Genomic DNA, 19841 nt, shown 5'->3' with positions numbered 1-19841 from the left:
GACCCATGTACTAAATGATTTATTATTAATAAAATGTTAAATACAAATATTTAAAGTGTAAATTTAATTGAAATTTCAAATTTGAAATTTGAAATTTGAAATTAATAGTTATTATAGTAGGTTTAATTTATGGAAACTAAATTAATGATATAGTAGAAATGAATAATGAAGTAATTGACAAGTAGAAAATAAAAATATTTCAAAATTATGATAAAATGACATGTGACCAAATAAATGAGAAAATGACAAGTGATAATAACATTTTTTTGTAAAATATTTTTTCAGTTGGTTCGGTTAGATTTTTTCCAATTTTATCATATCCAAAAACCGAAACCAATTTAAAATTTCTGGTTTTCGAAAAACCCAAACTCAAAGTGTCGATTTCTTAATTTGTAAGTATATTGCCTTTTAAATTTTTATTATTATTCCAAATTTCCAATGGTGAAAAAAAGAAAAAACGAAAATTAGCCAAGCGCCAAAGGCAATGGTTTTTTTGACTTTTTCCTGGACGATTCCCCCTCATTTTTTGGGCCTTGAACTGTATTTTAATCGAATAACATTTATCGTCTTCAAAATTAAGCCAAACAACCCCAAAACCCTTCTTTTGAATCCTCCACGAACCAACGTCTAGGGTTTTTGAACACCGGAGAGCAGGTGGTTTGTAGCTTCAGCCGCCCTGTGATTGCCAACTATTGCCGTGTTTATTAGACCATCATTATCGATCGAAGGGGCGGAAATGAGCTCAAGTATTCACAGGACACCGAAATCAACCGGTAGGCAATCCTTGTTCTTCAATGATTTAGCCACTCCTGTCACTAACCGTCGCAGTGGATCCGGTAAATTCACAACCCCTGGCCAAGCCGCCGCCGTATCGGCTCTATGGCGTGAAAATTTCGCCACCTCAGATCTACCACCACCACCCGCCTTCACGCTCGAAGATCGATCCGATTTCTCTCCGGAATCTGGGATCCAAGAGTATCCCGTTGGCTCTCCCGAACGTAATTCGAACCCTAGAACTCCCGCTCGAACGCCGTCTAAGTTATTTTCCACAAGCCCCAACAAGTCTTCCCCAACTAATTCAAACCCTAGCACGTCGCCCTATTCATTGTTCGGGAATCAGCAGTCACACACCTTTCAGAATCAGAATCATAATCAGAGCCCCTCAGGGACTTCGAGTTGGTGGTCCGCAGGTGGGGGTGATGATAAGGGAAAGGGCTCGGGTTCACCTTCAGGTTCTCCGGTTGATGGTGTTGTTCATCGTCAGCCAGGCGCTTTGGTGATTCTGCCGCCGCCTAGGGAGGTTGCTAGACCGGAACTTCAGAGGAATTCTTTGCCTGTGGGTACGATTGATGAGGAAGAATGGGTTACTGTTTATGGGTAATTTTCTCAGCTTATTTCTATATTCATCCTTCCACATATAGTTATTGTCTGCTGATTCAAAGCTCCCAAGTATCTATAAGCTCATAGTATCAGTTCGATGTTTATATTCAACAATGGTGAAATCTTAATTTGCAGGTTTTCTCCAGCAGACACAAATTTAGTGCTTCGGGAGTTTGAAAAATGTGGCGTAATTCTCAAGCATGTTCTAGGTCCAAGAGATTCTAATTGGATGCACATTCTTTATCAGGTAATTTCTGCCTCTTTTAGCATCAAACATAATCTTGTTTCTTGCCATTTACTCAAGTTTTATTGATGATATACAGAGTCGATTTGATGCTCAAAAGGCTCTGAGCAAGAACGGAATGCAACTAAATGGAGCTTTAATCATCGGAGTGAAACCAGTGGATCCAATGCAACGTCAAGCTCTTACTGATAGAATAAACAATCATGGCGGATTCATGCCATTACCACCACCAACAACCGCCAGAACATCAGAGACCTCCGCCTTCAAATCTTCTACTCGTTCTTCCTATCTTCAAAATGGTAATGCTAACACCTCTCAGTCTGGTGGAACCATGGCCTCCCCTTCAAAGTCACTCGTCTACAAAGTTATGGATTTGATGTTTGGGTTGTAGTCATGGAAATGGTAAATCATGGATTTTTTTTTTAATTTTAAAATTTCATATTGTAATGTAAGGTTGAATGAGAGCCTAATGTTGGGATTTTGTTTGTTTTTATGTTTTTTGTGGTAATTAAAGATTCAAAATTGATTGATGGTTTATGATGTGGACTTTGTATCTTGTTTATAACGTGTTTTGGAATGAAAATGATTGTGATAATGGATATGTTCTTAAAAACACATGATAATGTTTTAGGGTAGGCAAAGTCATTAGGCATATTTTAGTTATCTACGGAATTCAACTTCCATTCCATCTCCACAAAACATAGACCAACTTTTTTGAGGTTATAGTACCCATTGTCTTTGAGCTGGCTCATACTGTGCGATCTAGAAACATTACCTGAAAGGTATATTGCGTGCTGCGACCTAGATACATTACCTGAAAGGTATATCATATACATAACAGTCTGATCTAGAAATATTATCTGAAAGATATATTGCGTACTGCGACCTAGATACATTACTTGAAAGGTATATCAGATACATAACAGTCTGATCTAGAAACATTATTTGAAAGGTATATTGCGTACTGCGACCTAGATACATTACCTGAAAGGTATATCATATACATAACAGTCTGATCTAGAAACATTACCTGAAAGGTATATTGCGTACTGCGACCTAGATACATTACCTGAAAGATATATCATATACATAACAGTCTGTTAGATGACTAATAAAGTCTTTAAATGTTTTTAGAACGACACTAATAATCAATGGATGTTATGAGCTTGTCCATAGTGTCATACCTATGTGCATCATTTCAAAGGATATGAGAGGTAAACCGAACATAAGATATATAAAAGTTTGAGTAATTTGTTGGGCGGCTGACATAAGAGCTCTAAAACGAGATGAATGGCCAGTATTATGATTCAATCAGTATACTTGTATTGATTGATGAAAGTTTTATTTTATAGATTTTTTTTCATGATTAGAGAGATAATCTGATAAGCTAATGATATTATCTTTCAAAGTATTATATAATATGGTTATCTTATCGAGTTTGATAAATTGGATAAAATTTTGCATTTTCTTTATTTTTTTCTACGTTACCTGGATGTGATTTGACTTTTAAGTGTGAAAGGGGTCTAAAAATTAACGTTCTTTTTTCTTTTTAAACGGGTGAACGTCACTTTGTCTTTGATAAAAAAAAATAATAAATAAATAGTACATATAAAGAAATTAAAATCTAGTAGAAAATATAGCAAATGTATATACAGTTTGGAGTCAAGTGTTTTATAGTATCGACTTTACTTATTATTTACAGGTGTTATTAAAAATATAGTGGTTTTTCTTAATCTGTAAATCATTGATCATAGCAACGGTAAAAACTTTATAACATCTAAATCTAATATGGTTTCCTAATTCCGTACTAGATGTGTAGTTCGTGCTAATTTACTTTGTTCATTATCGATGATATAAAAAAATGATTCAGTTTTTTCACTATATTAAATAAATCGTTCCTTATGTGACAAACCAAATTGGTCAAAGACAATAGAATGTTTTGCATTTGTCCATCAGTTGGTGCAAGTGTAACACCCGCATTAAAAGCTAAATTTGGTCATTTTTAGTAACAATTAAAATTTTCAAAATTTAATAAAAAACAATTGAATAAAACTATATATAAATAAAATGAATTACGAATAAATATATATTGGTGAGTTTAAAAGTTTAAAAGTTTATAGAAAGTTAAATTAGGGTTAAAGAGAAATATTACACACTAAAATAGTGTATAGTGGTAAAGGGATCGTATCCACGGAGATTGGTTCAATTTAAATCTCAATGTAAATCACTTGTTTAAGTACTCGTAAAACAAAAGTAAAAGTAAAATGGGGGATTTTGATCTATTGAGATGTTTAAAAGAAAACTAGAATTGCACTAAGATTTAAAAACACAAATCAACAAAAGAAAAGTTTGATGTAAAATCAATAAAAGAAAGATGGTTGACTTTGGACTTTCATCACTTGAACATTTGGTTAAATAATCATGAGAATACCAAGGTGCAATACTTGTGTTTAAAATCTAACTTGGCCATAGCAATTTATAAGCATAACTTGCCTTAACTCTTCTTTTGTATTAAAATGACTAGAGAAGCTCATAGCACATTTCCTAAATCAAAGTAACAAAACTAATGAAGCATGTAATTTTGTGAAAATCAATTAGCATTAGGTTTTAAGAGTCACCAAATCCAAAGAGTAATCTATTGCTTTCATTACCACTATGGAGAAAACATTTTCTTAGTCTAAATGAAATGAAAACAAACATTTAAACTAATTGTTGCTTGTTAAATTGAAGACCCAATACTTAGCCAAGAATTTAACCAACAAAAATAACATTCACATATCAATATTCATGACTAGAGATATATAAACATGAAGGAAGTTTTCATAAAAAATATAATCATAGATATTCAACACAAGTTCATGGAATTCTTCAAAATAACCAAAACATTCAAGCAATTATATCCAAGTCAACCAAATGAAAATCTAGCCAAGCATGGCCAAAATTAAACAAAAACAAGAGAGATTAGAGATACCAAACATTGTTCAAGATGAAAGATGAAAGAAATCCACAAATCTTCTAATCTTCTAGAGAGAAAAAGTGTTTGTTTCTTAAAGTCTTCATAATGAAAAATCCTCTCAAAACTTCAGTAAAAGTGGTCAAAAATCGGATCCAAAAGTTGCCCAAAAGTAATCCACCAACTTTCCCCATATAGAGACAAAAGGCTAAAATTCGGGTTCTTCACAGTGCGATCCATGCGGACCATTTGTAAATCCACGCGGACAGCGTGGATTCTGCTGAATGGGCTTTTTAGCCCATTTAATTGGCACTTCTAGATTACTCTTCTCATCTATTGTGCAAGTTCTTGATAGCCCAATTATGTCTTCCAAACTCTTCCAAGATGCTCCAATGCTCCTCTAATCTTCTATAGCTCAAATTCTCGTCGTCCCGCCCGGAATTTAAGTATGACGCGCTTCTTGCTTATATTGACACCAAGCCCAATTGCACCACTTCAAGTCCATGAACAAATTGCAAGCCTCCAACAGTCCCGCACTCCTTCCAAACCTCCAATAACATATAGTCTTCGGCAAATCCTGCAAATAAGCTCAAAAGACTAGAAAGCACCCGGTAAAGGAGAAAAATAACAAAAAGAGAAAATATGCGTGAAGATTAACTAAAATGAGGTGGTTTTAACTAAAAATAAACTATGAAAAGAAGTAATAAAAACGAAACTATCATTCTTACAAAGATTTGCATGATCATATTGAAAAACAAGATTCAGCCAATAAGCCGCACAATAAATACTTTTTCTTAACATCCTATCCCAACGACTATCAATTATGTTAGTGTAAGGCCTATATAATTCCTTCTTCTTCTTAAACAATTACTTAATCCCTCTTCTTGCCCGACGCATTCCCTCGTAAACATAACCAATTGCAGGTTTTTCATCCGAATCACACAACCGCATAAGCTTTAACAAAGGAGTCATTACTTTCAGTGTAATCAAACAATTCTTCCAAAAGATTTCATTCAAGATGTGACAACCTGAAATTTATCCCGTCACCGTAAACCCTTTTCCGCAAATAAAACTCGCTTTATTAAATTGTTCCGTTAACCATTTGGGACCAGGCAAATTAAATTAGAACTTTTATTATGACTTCATAAGGGTCGGAACAAATTAGATACACGTGAAACACCCTCAATATTCCCTAAAAAAGTTTTAGTTACAAACAAGTCAAATTACGACCATTTAATCGGGTACGACCATAAGCCCCGTTTAACGTCGGTATCGGGTAGATTTCCTCCGGGCCACAAACTCAACCCCTATATAAGGGATTGAGTGGTCACATGTGAAGCCTTTTCCCACTCTTAACACACTCTCTCTACAAAGCCGATTTTGATCCCGAAACACTTCTTTCAAGCTCCAAACTCGTAAGTGATCCATCCTAGCTTGTTGTTTAACATATTTTGCATGAAAATCTGTGTTTAAATCATACAAAAGCCTCAAAATCATGTGTTTACGGCCTAAGAACACTCTTGGACCGCAAACACCCATAAGCGGGGTTTTGAAGCCCCAAAACCCTTCCAAATCACTCCTAGTGCTTAGCTATGACTTAAGGGCTTGCATGTACGAGTTTAGAACACCAAAATCTTGTCATTTGAGGAGTAAACATGAGTTTACGGCCCAAGAACATTCTTGGACCGTAAACCCCTCTTCATAGGCCATGAACACCATTTAAGGTGTTAAATTGCCCCTTAAACACCCCCTATGGATTGGAATAATGTCTAGAACCAACCACCATCGAAGTAGGACCCTTAAACACCAAGGAAACCATGACCTTAGGCGATTATGGCCATAAACCCCCCAAGGATTGGTCCCTTGGCCGTAAACTCCTCTAAGGAGGTCAAATGGTGCCCTAACTTCCTTCCGTGGCTTGTATATTGGACTAGAATCATGTGTGCTTAACCTAGAACCATTAAATCATGAAGTAAGGGGACAAGTAAGAGTTTACGGCCGTAAACTCTATGTTTACAGCCGTAAACTCCCATAAATGGTCCATTTGAGGACTTAACCACTTCCTATGCCCTAGAATTGAACCTAGCCTAATTCCACAAGTGTTATAAGACCTTTGAGCAACCAAGAACACACCACCCATGAGTTTACGACCATAAACTCATGGGGATATGGTCATTGGGCTGAAATATCCTCTAAGAGTTTACTCTTGAAGAGTAAACTCCCTAACTAGGCCATACACCCCCTTATTGCAACTCAATAGCCTCCTAGCACTTGACCAAAGTGTTTTTCCGCACATTGGGATGCTTATACGTGTTTAATTAGTGTTATTATCACTAATTATATGTAAACATATGCCTTCATATGTTACCAGGTCATTAATTGTGTTCAAGTCTTTACTTGACACCGAGCACTCAACCGACACCTCCATCCGATCCACTCGCAGCAGGTGAGTTCACACCCCTGAAACAACCTTTTAAATGATTTTAAATGCTTTTATAGGGGGGAATACAAGTTGAACTGTATATTTATTAGATAAATCACATGTGATTAATAACTGTATAGCAAAATAAATTTTTGCATGTTAAACTGTTTTATCCAGCTTAAGATTTCCAAATCATGTTTTCGAATCTTGTTAAAGTATGAATATCCCTTTTTAGATTATTAAAGGTTATCCAAATTTTTTCAAAGTTTGTTTACTAAAGAGACATCCGGTCGTAATTTCTTATTAAAGGTTTTCCAAAGGTTTTCTTCACTTAAACCGTTTTCTAAAAATTCATTTTCAAAGCTGTTTATGAAAGGTTTTTCAAAGGATTTCCAAAGGTTTTCAAAGCTTGTTTTACAAAATGACATCAAGTCGTAAATTCTTATTTGTAAAGGTTTTCCAAAGGTTTACCAAAGTTTTCTTCTATGCTTCTATTTCGTTGAATGCATGCCTATATTTGTATAGTTATATAAATAATGTTTAAAGGACTTAGGAAGGTTAGTTCGCCCTATTTCCTTTTCCTCGTTGGGATGTGGTCTGGTGGGTATTGGTTATCCGTCTGAAGGTCATTTAAACATTAGTTATATATCATGTATACATGTATGGACATAAAATCCCTCTCTCTCTCAGCCAATTCATCGCCTTGAGTAGTATAGGCATCCTTCTATTATTCATGTTTCTGGAACCCTAGTAACTATTATAGGAATAGTTAGGAGACTCTCTCTCTCTCTCTCTCTATCTCTCTCTCTCTCTCTCTATCCCCCCTCTCTCTCTATCTCTCCCTCTATATCTCTATCTTTTACTTTAGAATGTGACACACTATTTCCCTCTACGACGATTCATTACGCCAACGCCTTGTAACCAGAGTCTCCGGGAAGGAGAGCGAACATCATGTGTATAGATCTATACGGGACTGACACTCCCACACTTAGACTACTAGCTACAGTCCGCGCCGGTAAGGCCCATGGGTGACATAATGCCACTACCTCTATGCGTGACCTGGAGGGTCATTGGACACTCTATCGTCGATCAACATGGTTACATATGAGTTCACATTCACCCTTTGTTTTAGACTTTGCTAGCTGTATCGTTCACTAGATACTGTCTGGAGTCTGTGTTTTCTTGTTTTAGACTTTGCTAAATGTATCGTTCATTCGATACTATCTGGAGTCTGTGCTTCCTTTTGTTAGACTGAGCCAGGCATATCATTCATTCGATACTCTCCTGGAGTCTATGTTTTCTTTTGTTTTAATCAGCAGTGTTACTACTGATGTGTATATATATATATATATATATATATATATATATATATATATATATATATATATATATATATATTTCCTAGTATTTTCACTTGTGATTTTCTCATTATTCTTTTAAAGTCAATTTTGTATTTTGGTAATGATAGTAATTTGTGGAAAACTACTCCTTAAAACATAAACCTGTCGGGTCTTGATAGAAGACTACTTTTATTTAGAAAATATAGGATTTTCTGGAAAGGACGCTAATACACCGTAGATTCTAAACTACTATCTTTCATAAAGTTATTTTGAATAAAAATGTGTATTTATACAAATGACACTAAATACTTATGAACTCACCAGCATTATAAAAATGCTGATACTGGCTTTCAAAATAACTTGTATTCTCAGGTCATCGATAGACAGGTACATCCCGGGAGCTTTTGCGGAGACAGCCTAGTACCGAGCTGCATCTATATTATTCCTTGTATTACTTTGATTTTGCTATGAAGTGTAACCTATGTAAAATTATTACTATTAATGCAATGGTTGTTGTACTTTGATTACTATACTGCATATGTTGTGATACTTGACATGACGTCACCCACCCCAGAACGTTTCCGCCGTTCCGGTTTTGGGGTGTGACAGATTGGTATCAGAGCATTGTTGATAGTGAGCTCAGTATATCAATTCATAAAAGATATACAACCTATAAATACATTGGGATAAAATAATCTGACCAAGAATTATACTTTAAAATATAACCATATTTTACCAAAGTATAAGAACATCCAGAATCTAAACACTCGAACGAAGTATCACAAGAAGAAAAAAATAAAAGTCTTTGGATGTTGTGACAATCCGAAATTTCCATTTGTACGAACATTATCTATTACATAGAAGCCAGTTCAGTTTCAGTGATTTTCATACTTTTCCGAACAAGTTTGTGTACATTAGGGAATATGTTTTAGGAGATATCAGGAGAGTGGATGCTCCTGGTTTTGTGAAATTTGGGCATTTCAAGTTTCATAAAGTTACAGTCCAATATCAGGAATAAAAATATTTTCTGCCAAAATATTCCAAGATTATAAATAGTTTTCTGAATTAAATAAATTCATTATTTACAATTCCAAATAGAGAAAAGCTATATTCTCTCTGACGGATCTTCGGGTTTTCATCCCATATTGTGAGTCTACTTTTCTAAATGTGTTTCAATACTTGTTAGATGCTTATTAACATCAATAAAATGTGTAGATTACAAGATCCGGGAGTTTACCGCCCAAGAACGTTCTTGGGGAGTAAACTCCAAAATGGAACTTTAATGCTTTCTAGACCCATCCCCATGTTAGGCAACTTATCAAGGACTTTGTGTATGATCTTTATAGGCTAGAAATCATCCAAGAAACACAAGTCATTGGAGTTTACGGCCAAGGAACTTCCTTGGGCCGTAAACCCCTTTTCAAGGGCAATTAGTGCCCTAAACTTCCCCAAATGCTTAAGGACGTTAACCCTCAAATGCTTGTGCTTATTTAGGACATCAAAACCCTTCAAAATCATAATTTTGTAGGAGTTTACGGCCAAGAACCTCTCTTGAGCCGTAAACCCCTTTTTCTAGGGTAAAAAGCATTCCAAACACACCTTAGGCCTTAAGACAATTTACCTTGAACACATGGGACTTGAATGGAGAGTAAAGCACATCATAATCACTCCTTAAAAGGAGTTTATGGCCAAGGAACATATCTTGGGCCGTAAACTCCAAGTAATGGCACAAAAGTGTGCCTCTTGTCCCCATTAGCCTTAGATAAAATCATGGAAGCCATCCTTGATGTGTAAGTGCCTCAAAACAATTAAAAGCCATCACCCCATAGGAGTTTACGGCCGTAAACTCTAGGGTGAATGGACTTTAGGCCGTAAACTCCACTATGGAGTATTCTAGATCCTTAAACTACTTCATGTGTTATTCCAACAAAGCTAGGAGTGTTCTAGGATCAAGATAGCACTTTAAAACACCCAAAACCACCATGAGAGGAGTTCACGGCCATAAACCCATGAGTTTACGGCCGTAAACTCCAAGGTGTGGGGTTTGTTGGGTGGTGAACTCTTATGCAAGGCCATTTGATGTTTCAAACCCTTTTGCCTTGTCCCGTAGCAGCTTAGATGCAACCATTTGGACCTTAAACACTTATAAAAAGTGTTTACATGTTTCCTAAGTGTCTTAACTTATTTATTAAGTTATTATTTGTCTAATTAGTTATATATATATGCTTATTATATGATAACTAGGCTCGTGCGTATAAACAAGTCTCCGTTTGCCACCTAGCACGGTATCCGACACTGCAATTCAAACGACTCACCACAAGTGAGTTCATACCCCTTGAATCAACCTTTGAAATGATTTTAAATGTTTAAACACTTTATGGGGGGGGGGGAATACAAGTCAAATACTTATAGTTATTGTTTCAATCACATGTGATTGCATTTAATCACATGTGATTAATAACTAGGAAAACAACGATTTTTACCACTGTTCAAACTGTTTATCAAACTGCTTTACTTTGAAATGTTTTACAAACTCTTTTACTATCCAAACTTATTTATAGACTGTGATTCAAACAAATGCTTCTTATACTTAAACTGTTTCATCAACTTATGCCTTCAAAATGTTTTATAGATCGACATCAAGTCGATCTTCTCTTGAAATTATATTTATGCTTCAAATGTTTTATGAAAACTTATTTATGCTTTTATATATATTCAATTGCATGCCCATATATGTATAGATATATAAATAATGTTTAAAGGGCTTAGGAAGGCCATCCGCCCTATTTCCTTTTTCTCGATTTGGATGTGGTCTGGTGGGATTTCGGGTGACCATCCGAAGGTCGTTTCCATATTACTTATATATCATATATACATGTATTGACATAAAAGTACTTCCATATTCATACTTATCAGTACATCATTAGTTAGTTACCATCGGGGTAACACAGGATCATACATATACAGATATACTAGGAACAAGTACATATACAGATATACTAGAAACAAGTACATATACAGATATACTAGAAACAAGTACATATACAGATATACTAGAAACACGAACATATACAGCTATACTAGAAACAAGTACATATACAGCCATACTAGAACGAGAAACATTACATATACATAAATACGTAATAATTGTGATCCACTGTGTCGGAGCATGCCTTAAATGTCATGGCCCGAGTTGTAGCCAGAATTCTCTTGGAGGGAGAGCATGAGTTTGCGTATAGATGTATACTGGATTGACTATCCTACACCTTGCTGTTAGCTACAGCCGGACCTGCAGGTCTGCGGGTGCCAAACGTCATTTCTTTTATTATGACCATTCATTATGTCGTTGTTACCAGTCGATAGCATGGTGCAATTAATCACATTATACCTTAATATAAATCCGGTTTAAGGTAGTAGTAATTAGTACAGCAGTAGTTCTTATTATACAAAACTACAGTACTACAATGATTTACCCATTACATATTTTAGTGATAACCTCACTTAAGCATTAATGTACATACTATATTTTATTAAATGATAGTTACACTTGGGAAATCACATACTTTTACAACGAACGAGTATACAAAACATCTAAGCCTTGGTAGAAGGTTACTTTAATAGAAAATATAGGTTTTTCTGAGAGATTCAAACTTTTACAAACACTTTCAAACACTTACATACATTTTCAACTTATACATTGAGACAGGTTTAAACGTTTTGAAAACAAACATTGACACTAAAATACTTATGAACTCACCAGCTTAATGCTGATAAACTCTTTCAAAATAACTTGTATTCTCAGGTCATCAGTAGACAGGTACCGAGGCCAGCTTTTGAGAAGATGGAGTGCATTCAAGACTCATCTCATATTATTTTGTGTTATATTATTTTTGGTGTCTATAACTGTACAGAACACACTTGTATTAAAATTATATATTTAATGCAATGGATGATGTTGTTTGCTTATTTACATTTACTGTGTTGTGATACTATACATGACGTCCTCCGCCCCAGAACGTTTCCGCCGTTCTTGGTTTTGGGGTGTGACAGATGTTGACCATTACCGTCAAACCTGGGCAGTTATGTAATCATAAGCTGGAATAAATGTAACCCGATCAACTACATTTATTCGAGATGCAACCAACGTGTGTTTGGGAGTGATGGTGGTGTTGCAACGAATTTGAAACTTACCAATTAGGAATTCTAGAGCCAAACATAAAGTTTAAAATACTATGGGAGTATTTTGGAAATGTCTAGTGAGAAATGAGGGATTTAGGCATGCTTTCAGGAGGGTGAAAGTGAGAAATGAGGGATTTGGGGAGTAAACTCATGCCTAAGGTATGAGTTCATGACCATGTGGGAGTTCACGACCCAAACTCCCTTGTGTTTGGCCGTGAACACCAATCCAAGGTGTTGGCTGTTCCTTTGCTATGCCGATATTCTAGAAATCATTCCCTTTTATCCGTCCGTTTCATGAATAATTAGTAAAAATACTCAAACAGACTTTAAACCGGCTAAAATTTAGCCGAAAAGTATTTAACTTTTAATTGAAGTGTTGGACTGTAGAGTTTATACGAATGAAAATTTCGGGTTGTCACATTTATAACATTATTACATCTATGCCATGTATATATCATATGTTTGATGGTGTGTCTTTAAGAGGTTGTTTTTGAAATGAGTGTCTTTACAATGGAATTAATTTTTTTTGTTTTACACTAGTTTTCTTCATGAACAAGTGCATTCACTTAAGGAGTTGACTTGTATGACCATCTGGAATTAGGTACCCAATAATGTATTAATGTTTTAAGTGATGAGATGATATTTTAGACATGCCTTACTTGCACATTTAGACTTACTACCCTTCATGTGATACTTGTGTGATAGATCACATGTACTTTGTTTGATGGGGAGGCGAATCTATCAAGTTATCTTTATGGAGAGGTGTATCCACTTAGTTACATTATAAGGAGGTGTACTCACTTTGATATTTTGGTGAGATTTTGGCCTATGAGATAGACTTGATTTAGGTTTTAGAAGCACTTGCATTACATTGCATTTTGTTGTTGAGGTGATTCTTGGTGGTTATTTAATACTGAAAAAAATGCTATTTTTTATCATTTATTTAACGGACGAATCGTGACTTGGTCGTAGGATGACCTTGGCGCGGTGGTAGTGGGTATCGCATATGTTTTGTTAGATTGGAGCACGACATGGTCCATGATTCACCACAGCACGTTGGTCATTGACCGTTGACTTTTTGACTAGTTTGACTTTTGGTCAAATGTTAGTAAGAATGTATTTGAGACCATCGATTAAGGGCAAGTCAAGGATTAGGAAGAGAATGACTCGTCTATAGAGATGAAAATTAAGTAGTGTACCTTAATTGCTAAATTATGGTTAATTATTATGTAGTGGTTCGAGGCAATATCAGTTATACCTAGCTTTCTGCGTGGATTAGCTTATCAGACATTTCAGTGAGTTCTCACAAACTTTCTTTTTATGTGGACTACGTGATTATGTTATGTAAAGCCACGAAAATCCTCTCAAGTGTGGGAATTGGTTATGGATTGAAAAACTGGAGAAAAGCCTCTCAAAAAGGGAATCCAGTTGTTTTGGTCTCGATGACCATGTACGAATAGTCGCAGGATGGACTACTAGAGAATAGTCTCTTAAGTGAGGGAAGTTCTAGTTTTACCATCTGAGGTAGATGATCATGCTAGCATATGTTATGTTGTAGAATATCATTAATATGTTATTTATTGCTTGATGTTATATGTTGATGTGTTATTGCATATGTGACATACTTAATTTCACAGCTAGAAAAAACCAATTCGTTTATGCTTATTTAAAAATCAGAGTATCATTTTTGAGGAATAACATAGCGAAATTTGTTCTCGGAAAACATGATAATGATATTATCAAATCATTTCCGAAGAAATGTATTTTATTTATAAAATTTTTGGGATGCCATCGTTAATACAAAAACATAAGTATAACAAAATATTACAAGCCTTATTGTACTTAAACTGGTGGCCTAATACTCCTTGAATCTCTCAGCAGAATGTATCTTTAATATCGCTACCAGTGATACAATAAAATGAGTGGGTCAAGTTGGGAAACCAGGTGTATACATAGGGTTTTCAACCCACAATAATATAATTATTATGTTTAATCATCAAACAATTAACCCAATTTCCCATCCACATTATCTTCTTTATTCTTAAGGATCTACCTTAAGGATCATCTATGCTGACAGAACTAGTTCAAGGATTCCTCCATGATACTTGTTAGTAGGTATTCTTTAATATTTATTCCTAAAGATTTGTCATAAGGAATAGGCATGAAGTCCATTGCTGCCAGGGTTTATCTAATAGACACTAAGTCCATAGCATCCATTAGGCACTCAGTCCAAAGTTGCCAGCATTCGTCTATAAGGCACTAAGTCTATAGCTGCCATGGTTTATCTCCTTTATTGACAATATTATTTTAGGGAGTCCATCCACATTACATGTTAATGGGTTTTTAGAGTATATATGGTGAACACTTAGTTCAAAAATACCTACAGGTTGCGAGCCTACTAACGTTCCACTGGACTGTCTAGAATAGTCTATGGTTGTCATATATACTCTGCTAGGTGACGTCATCTTTAAAGTCAAGTCCTTTCATCATCTATTTTATCTTTAATATTTCATCATCTATATCATCTTTCATCTCTCATCATCTATATCATCTTTCATCAACCCATCTATCTTTACCCAATATATTTATAGGTATAAAAATACATATACATTTTAAATCAAGTAAAACATGTATAAATCGTTCATCTAGCATAGATACCAGGAACACATATAATAGGCATATATAACATGTATGTGTATTAAATACTTCATATCTATGAGTAAGATAAAAGTAACTATGGACTCACTTGTTAAAGTGAAGACTTGAAATTCGGACAACGCCTCACTTCTACCAACAGTCTTTTCCTTTTACATAAGCTCGTGTCATTATCACTAAATCTTAGTCTAATATTTATTGCGACTATTTATTAGTCTAGATTCATTATTATTTCAAAGTCTATATATCTATAGCAGATAAGGGACAACCAAGTAGGATCATATCGAAGGTAGGATCCGTTTGGTATACAAAGTATACTATTTGGAAATCCCACTTTAAACACCTCACTAAATCCAACCTAGACATCATCCCCATAGATAGATCAATCAATATAACGACTTTGAATCATTGATAAATTTTGTTTATAGGTTCATTATAACGATAATGAACTTAAAGATAAGTGATACTTAAAGTATGGTAAGCTTAACTTAACTTACAGGTGGTTTAGTGAGAAACCAGACTATACGTGGGCAAAACTTCTAAACTGAAAGCTCTATTTCCTGGGGCTTTCTAGTGCTCCGGAGCTTCGCTAATAATACCTAGGAAGTGATAGAGAAAGGAATTGAGGCCTGGGGGGGGGGGGGTTGGGTGAGAATAGATTGGAATGGTGTGAGGGAAATAGTGAAATTCAACCTTTATTTATAGGCTTTCAGGAGCCGAGTACACAGGGCGTACTCAAAATTTATGCAAGACGTACTCAATATTCTGGATGTACACAAATTACTCTGGGCATACTGTTGCCACATGTCGCCATCAGATCACAAGCCTTGGGGAGGAACGTGTGGTGCCAGATCGCGACACGTTTTTCCCTCTACTTAATCCAAAATTTAATTATCTTGTAAAATCCATAACTTTTGCATACGAGCTCTGTTTTTTGTTGTTTTTTATATCCACACGTAGCTATCAACGCGATCAACAACTTTGGTTTAGACTTTGTCGGCTAATTTTGATTTTATTTGTGAAGTTATATTTTAGCATGCTTAGACAGTTAAAGTCCGTTAAAAATTCATAACTTTGTCATTCGACTTCTGTTTTCAACCGTATTTATATCATTGAGCTCTTATTAATGAGATCTTAAATTCTAGTATATATCATCTTGGCTAAAAATCGACCGGTTTAAAATTCGATTTTCGAGTTGTATATGGCTACTCCGAATCTTCGAAAAACTCATAACTTCCTCAAATGAAGTTAGATTTGGGCGTTCTCTATATGTACGCTCTCGGTTTAACATCTGCTACGACTTTTGTTTAGATCGCTAAGTCTAAAAAGTATTTTGTCAAACATTTACTTTTTATGATACGCGGAGCCGTGCTGGTTTAATCGCGAAACTTTGACAGTCATAACTTCTTATAAGTCGGATTTTAGCGTTATTTATATGTACGGAATCCTAGTGACATATACTATAAATTTGGTTCAGATTATTTATCCTAAATAATTTTCTATCAAAGGGTCGTTTTTAACGCTTATTATATCTAAATTAACTAGTCCGAATCTACTGGTGTTACAATTATCTCCCCCTTAGGATGATTACGTCCCAGAATCATCAATAAAACAGGGCTTGTATAATGACTCGATATGTTATCTTTTCATCTTAGGTAATAACCGCAACTCTTATGTCTTTCAAATGAGTATCTAGCTCTTGGACTTCTGATTGCTGGCGGTGCTGAATCTTGCATGCGCTCTTTATCCTATGTTTGACTTTCAATCGTAACCTTCGAGTTACAAACTCAATATTTATTGGAGACTCTTGCTCCATAGACTTGACTTAAGATTTGTTCTTTACTTCGATTACCGTAACATACCGATGGGTCATGTTCTAATGACCTCTCACCGTATGATGCAATGCGTAGACTCAGGTCTTTTAAAGTTAAATTCTAGAATGGAAGATACCTTCCTTTATGTTTGTCACACGCCCAAACCAAGAATGGTGGAAACGTCCGGGGGTGGAGGACTTCATGTACAATATCATAACAACAAGTATAATAATGACCATAGCAAACACATCCAACATAAATATAATTGAAAAAGTTACACCATAGTATAAGTTTACATGTTTCTAAATCAATTACATTATGTTGACAAAAATGAAATGTTTGACCCCTTAGCGTCCCATCCTCAAAATCAGCCGATTACCTGTTTTACTGATTTCCTGAGAATACAAGTAGTTTTGAAAGAGTGCCAACAATTAAGTTGGTGAGTTCATAAGCTTTTGAATGAAATGTTGAAATCCTTTCTTTGTAAAAATATTGTTTGTTCCAGAAAAATCCAATATTTTCCTTTTAAAATGTATTGTAGTCTTAAATGCCAAGACTAATAATGTACTTGTATTTTCCTTATAAATTGTAAATCATGCAAGTTTAAATCGACATAAACTCGTTTAATTAAAAGAAAATCATGTAAATCTTATGTTTTGTTAATACCCCATGTGAGTTATTATAACCTAGGATTTTTAGCAAGTGGGCCGAGGCTTGGGCCGCCCATAAGACATACGCTGGGCGTAGCCTTAGTGTACGCGGGGCGTAGAGAAGCATTGGATGCGGGGGACGCATGCACGTACGCGTAGTGTACATGAGTAGATTCCAAACCCTATTTTTTAGGGATTAAACCATATAAATACCACATTATTATAGAAACCCTAGCCTCCTTATGTGACAACCCAAAGTTATTCCGTTACATTACCCCGTTACCGTTAACGGAATATTCCACTGTATAAAAGTTCCGTTAATTAGAGGTCGTCAAATAAATAAATGTTTCATTTATTTATATCTTTATGTCATTAAGTCGTGATAAGAGAAATAAAAACTCATAATACACATTTCCATTTAGTTGGAAAAGTTAGTTTTTATTATTACGACCACTTAATCGGGTGCGACCAAAAGCCCCGTATAACGACAATATTGGGTAGAATTCCACTGAGCTCCAACTCCCACCCATATATAAGGGGGAGTAAACCCCATTTCAACCTTTTTCACTCTCTCTCTATACTCTCTCTCTAGACTCGTTTTCGACCTGAATCCGCAACCAAACGCTTCTAAATCGTAAGTCCGCTTATCCTAGCTTGTTCTAAACATTATGATTCATGTTTATAGCTTAAAAATCGGACTTAGAAGCTGTTAGAAATGAGTTTACGGCCTAAGATCCTCCTTAGGCCGTAAACCCCTTAAATGAGGCCAAAATGACCCTAAAATGTCCCTAATAGCTTGGAAATAAATTGAGGATTTAGCCTAGGAGTGTTTACTCTTTGAAAACAATCACTTTAGGGCATAAAAGAGAGTTTACGGCCCAAGCACATGCTTAGGCCGTAAACACCTCTTAAACTTGCAAAAGTGCCCCAAAAACACTCCTAAAACACCTTAGGACTTAATGCATAAATTAGGGGCTTATCATTTCGGGTTTAGATCATCCAAACACATAGATTTAGGGGATTAAAAGGAGTTTACAGCCCAGGCAAGTACCAAGGCCGTAAACACCCCCAAACATGCCCAAATGATAGTTTTAATTCCCCCAAATGGCCTCACACTTCATTATAAATTACTAGCAAGGTATTAGGGGCTTGAGACTTCACAAAACTCAAGGAATAAGAGTTTAGGCCGTAAACTCCCTTAGGAGTTGTCCCTGGGCCGTAAACTCCATTAAGATGCCCTTAAAGACCTTAAACTCATTCACGCTATATAGTTTTGGACCTAGAATAATTCCATGAACAAGTTAGAAGCCTTAAAACACACTAGAACCCCTCACCATGAGTTTACGTCCGTAAACTCATGGTGAGTAGTCCCTGGGCCGTAAACATGGTATTGAGAGTTTACTCTCGGAGAGTAAACTCCATTCCTAAGCCATTTGAGCCCTTAGTTGTTACCCGGGACACCCCAAACACTTAACCAAAGTGTTTTCCGCTCTTTAGGGTGCGTATACTTGTTTAATTAGTATTATATGTACTAATTGTATGTAAACATATGTTATCATATGTTAAATAGGTCACTAAGTGTGTCCAAGTCCTTACTTGACACCGAGCACCCAACCGACACCTTCGTCGGATCCACTTACACCATGTGAGTTCATACCCCTGAATGAACCTTTCAATGTTTTTACATGTTTTATAGGGGGAATACAAGTTAAACATGTCAGTTATCATATCAATCACATGTGATTGATAACCCTCATGCACAAGGTTTTACCACTGTACACTGTTTTTACTGAGTAGGATGCTATAAATGGTTTTCAAAAAGGTTTTCACTTGTTCAAAAACTCTTACTTATACTGTTTTTATCAAAGTTCTCTTTCACGACGTATACTTTTACTTGTTAGTTACTGCCGCTTCGCTTTTACTTATTTTATACTCCTACTTGGTAACGCTTTCACTTCTTGAAGCGCTTATACCTGTTATTGCCTCTATTTCACTTATACTGGTAGTCACTTATACCTGATAGACGCTCTTACTTCACCAGTCGTCGCTTCTACTTCGTGGTACACTTATACTTGAAAACGTTTCCACTTCGTGATACACTTATACCTGCTGGACGCTTATACTTGTTCACACTCTTACTTAGTGATACGTTTCTACTTCACTTATACTTGATATCGCTTCTACTTCACTTAAACTCGATGTGC

General features: G+C 35.6%; 1 protein-coding gene across 1 annotated transcript; it reads left to right on the top strand.

Annotated features, from left to right (window-relative positions):
- The first annotated feature begins 555 nt into the window (after positions 1–555).
- Positions 556–2161, top strand: LOC145102978 (mitotic phosphoprotein N' end (MPPN) family protein). Its single transcript, XM_079040507.1, has 3 exons — positions 556–1377; positions 1516–1627; positions 1704–2161. Exons 1-3 carry the CDS (start codon positions 737–739, stop codon positions 2013–2015), a joined length of 1065 nt encoding a protein of 354 aa, XP_078896633.1. The 5' UTR covers positions 556–736; the 3' UTR covers positions 2016–2161.
- The last annotated feature ends 17680 nt before the right edge of the window (positions 2162–19841 follow it).

This window comes from Lactuca serriola, chromosome 4, assembly GCF_051521515.1.
Source record: "Lactuca serriola cultivar US96UC23 chromosome 4, Lser_US96UC23_V15, whole genome shotgun sequence".
Classification (NCBI taxonomy): domain Eukaryota; kingdom Viridiplantae; phylum Streptophyta; class Magnoliopsida; order Asterales; family Asteraceae; genus Lactuca; species Lactuca serriola.
Note: the sequence above shows the minus strand (reverse complement) of the source record. Positions and strands in the feature narration are given on the sequence as shown.

What these genes read in the sequence shown, in the direction of transcription:
- LOC145102978 (XM_079040507.1), top strand. Translation starts at nt 737, where the DNA reads ATGAGCTCAAGTATTCACAGGACACCGAAATCAACCGGTAGGCAATCC. An exon ending in GAATGGGTTACTGTTTATGG is followed by an intron (nt 1,378 to 1,515) that starts GTAATTTTCTCA and finishes CTTAATTTGCAG; the next exon opens with GTTTTCTCCAGCAGACACAA. An exon ending in GGATGCACATTCTTTATCAG is followed by an intron (nt 1,628 to 1,703) that starts GTAATTTCTGCC and finishes GATGATATACAG; the next exon opens with AGTCGATTTGATGCTCAAAA.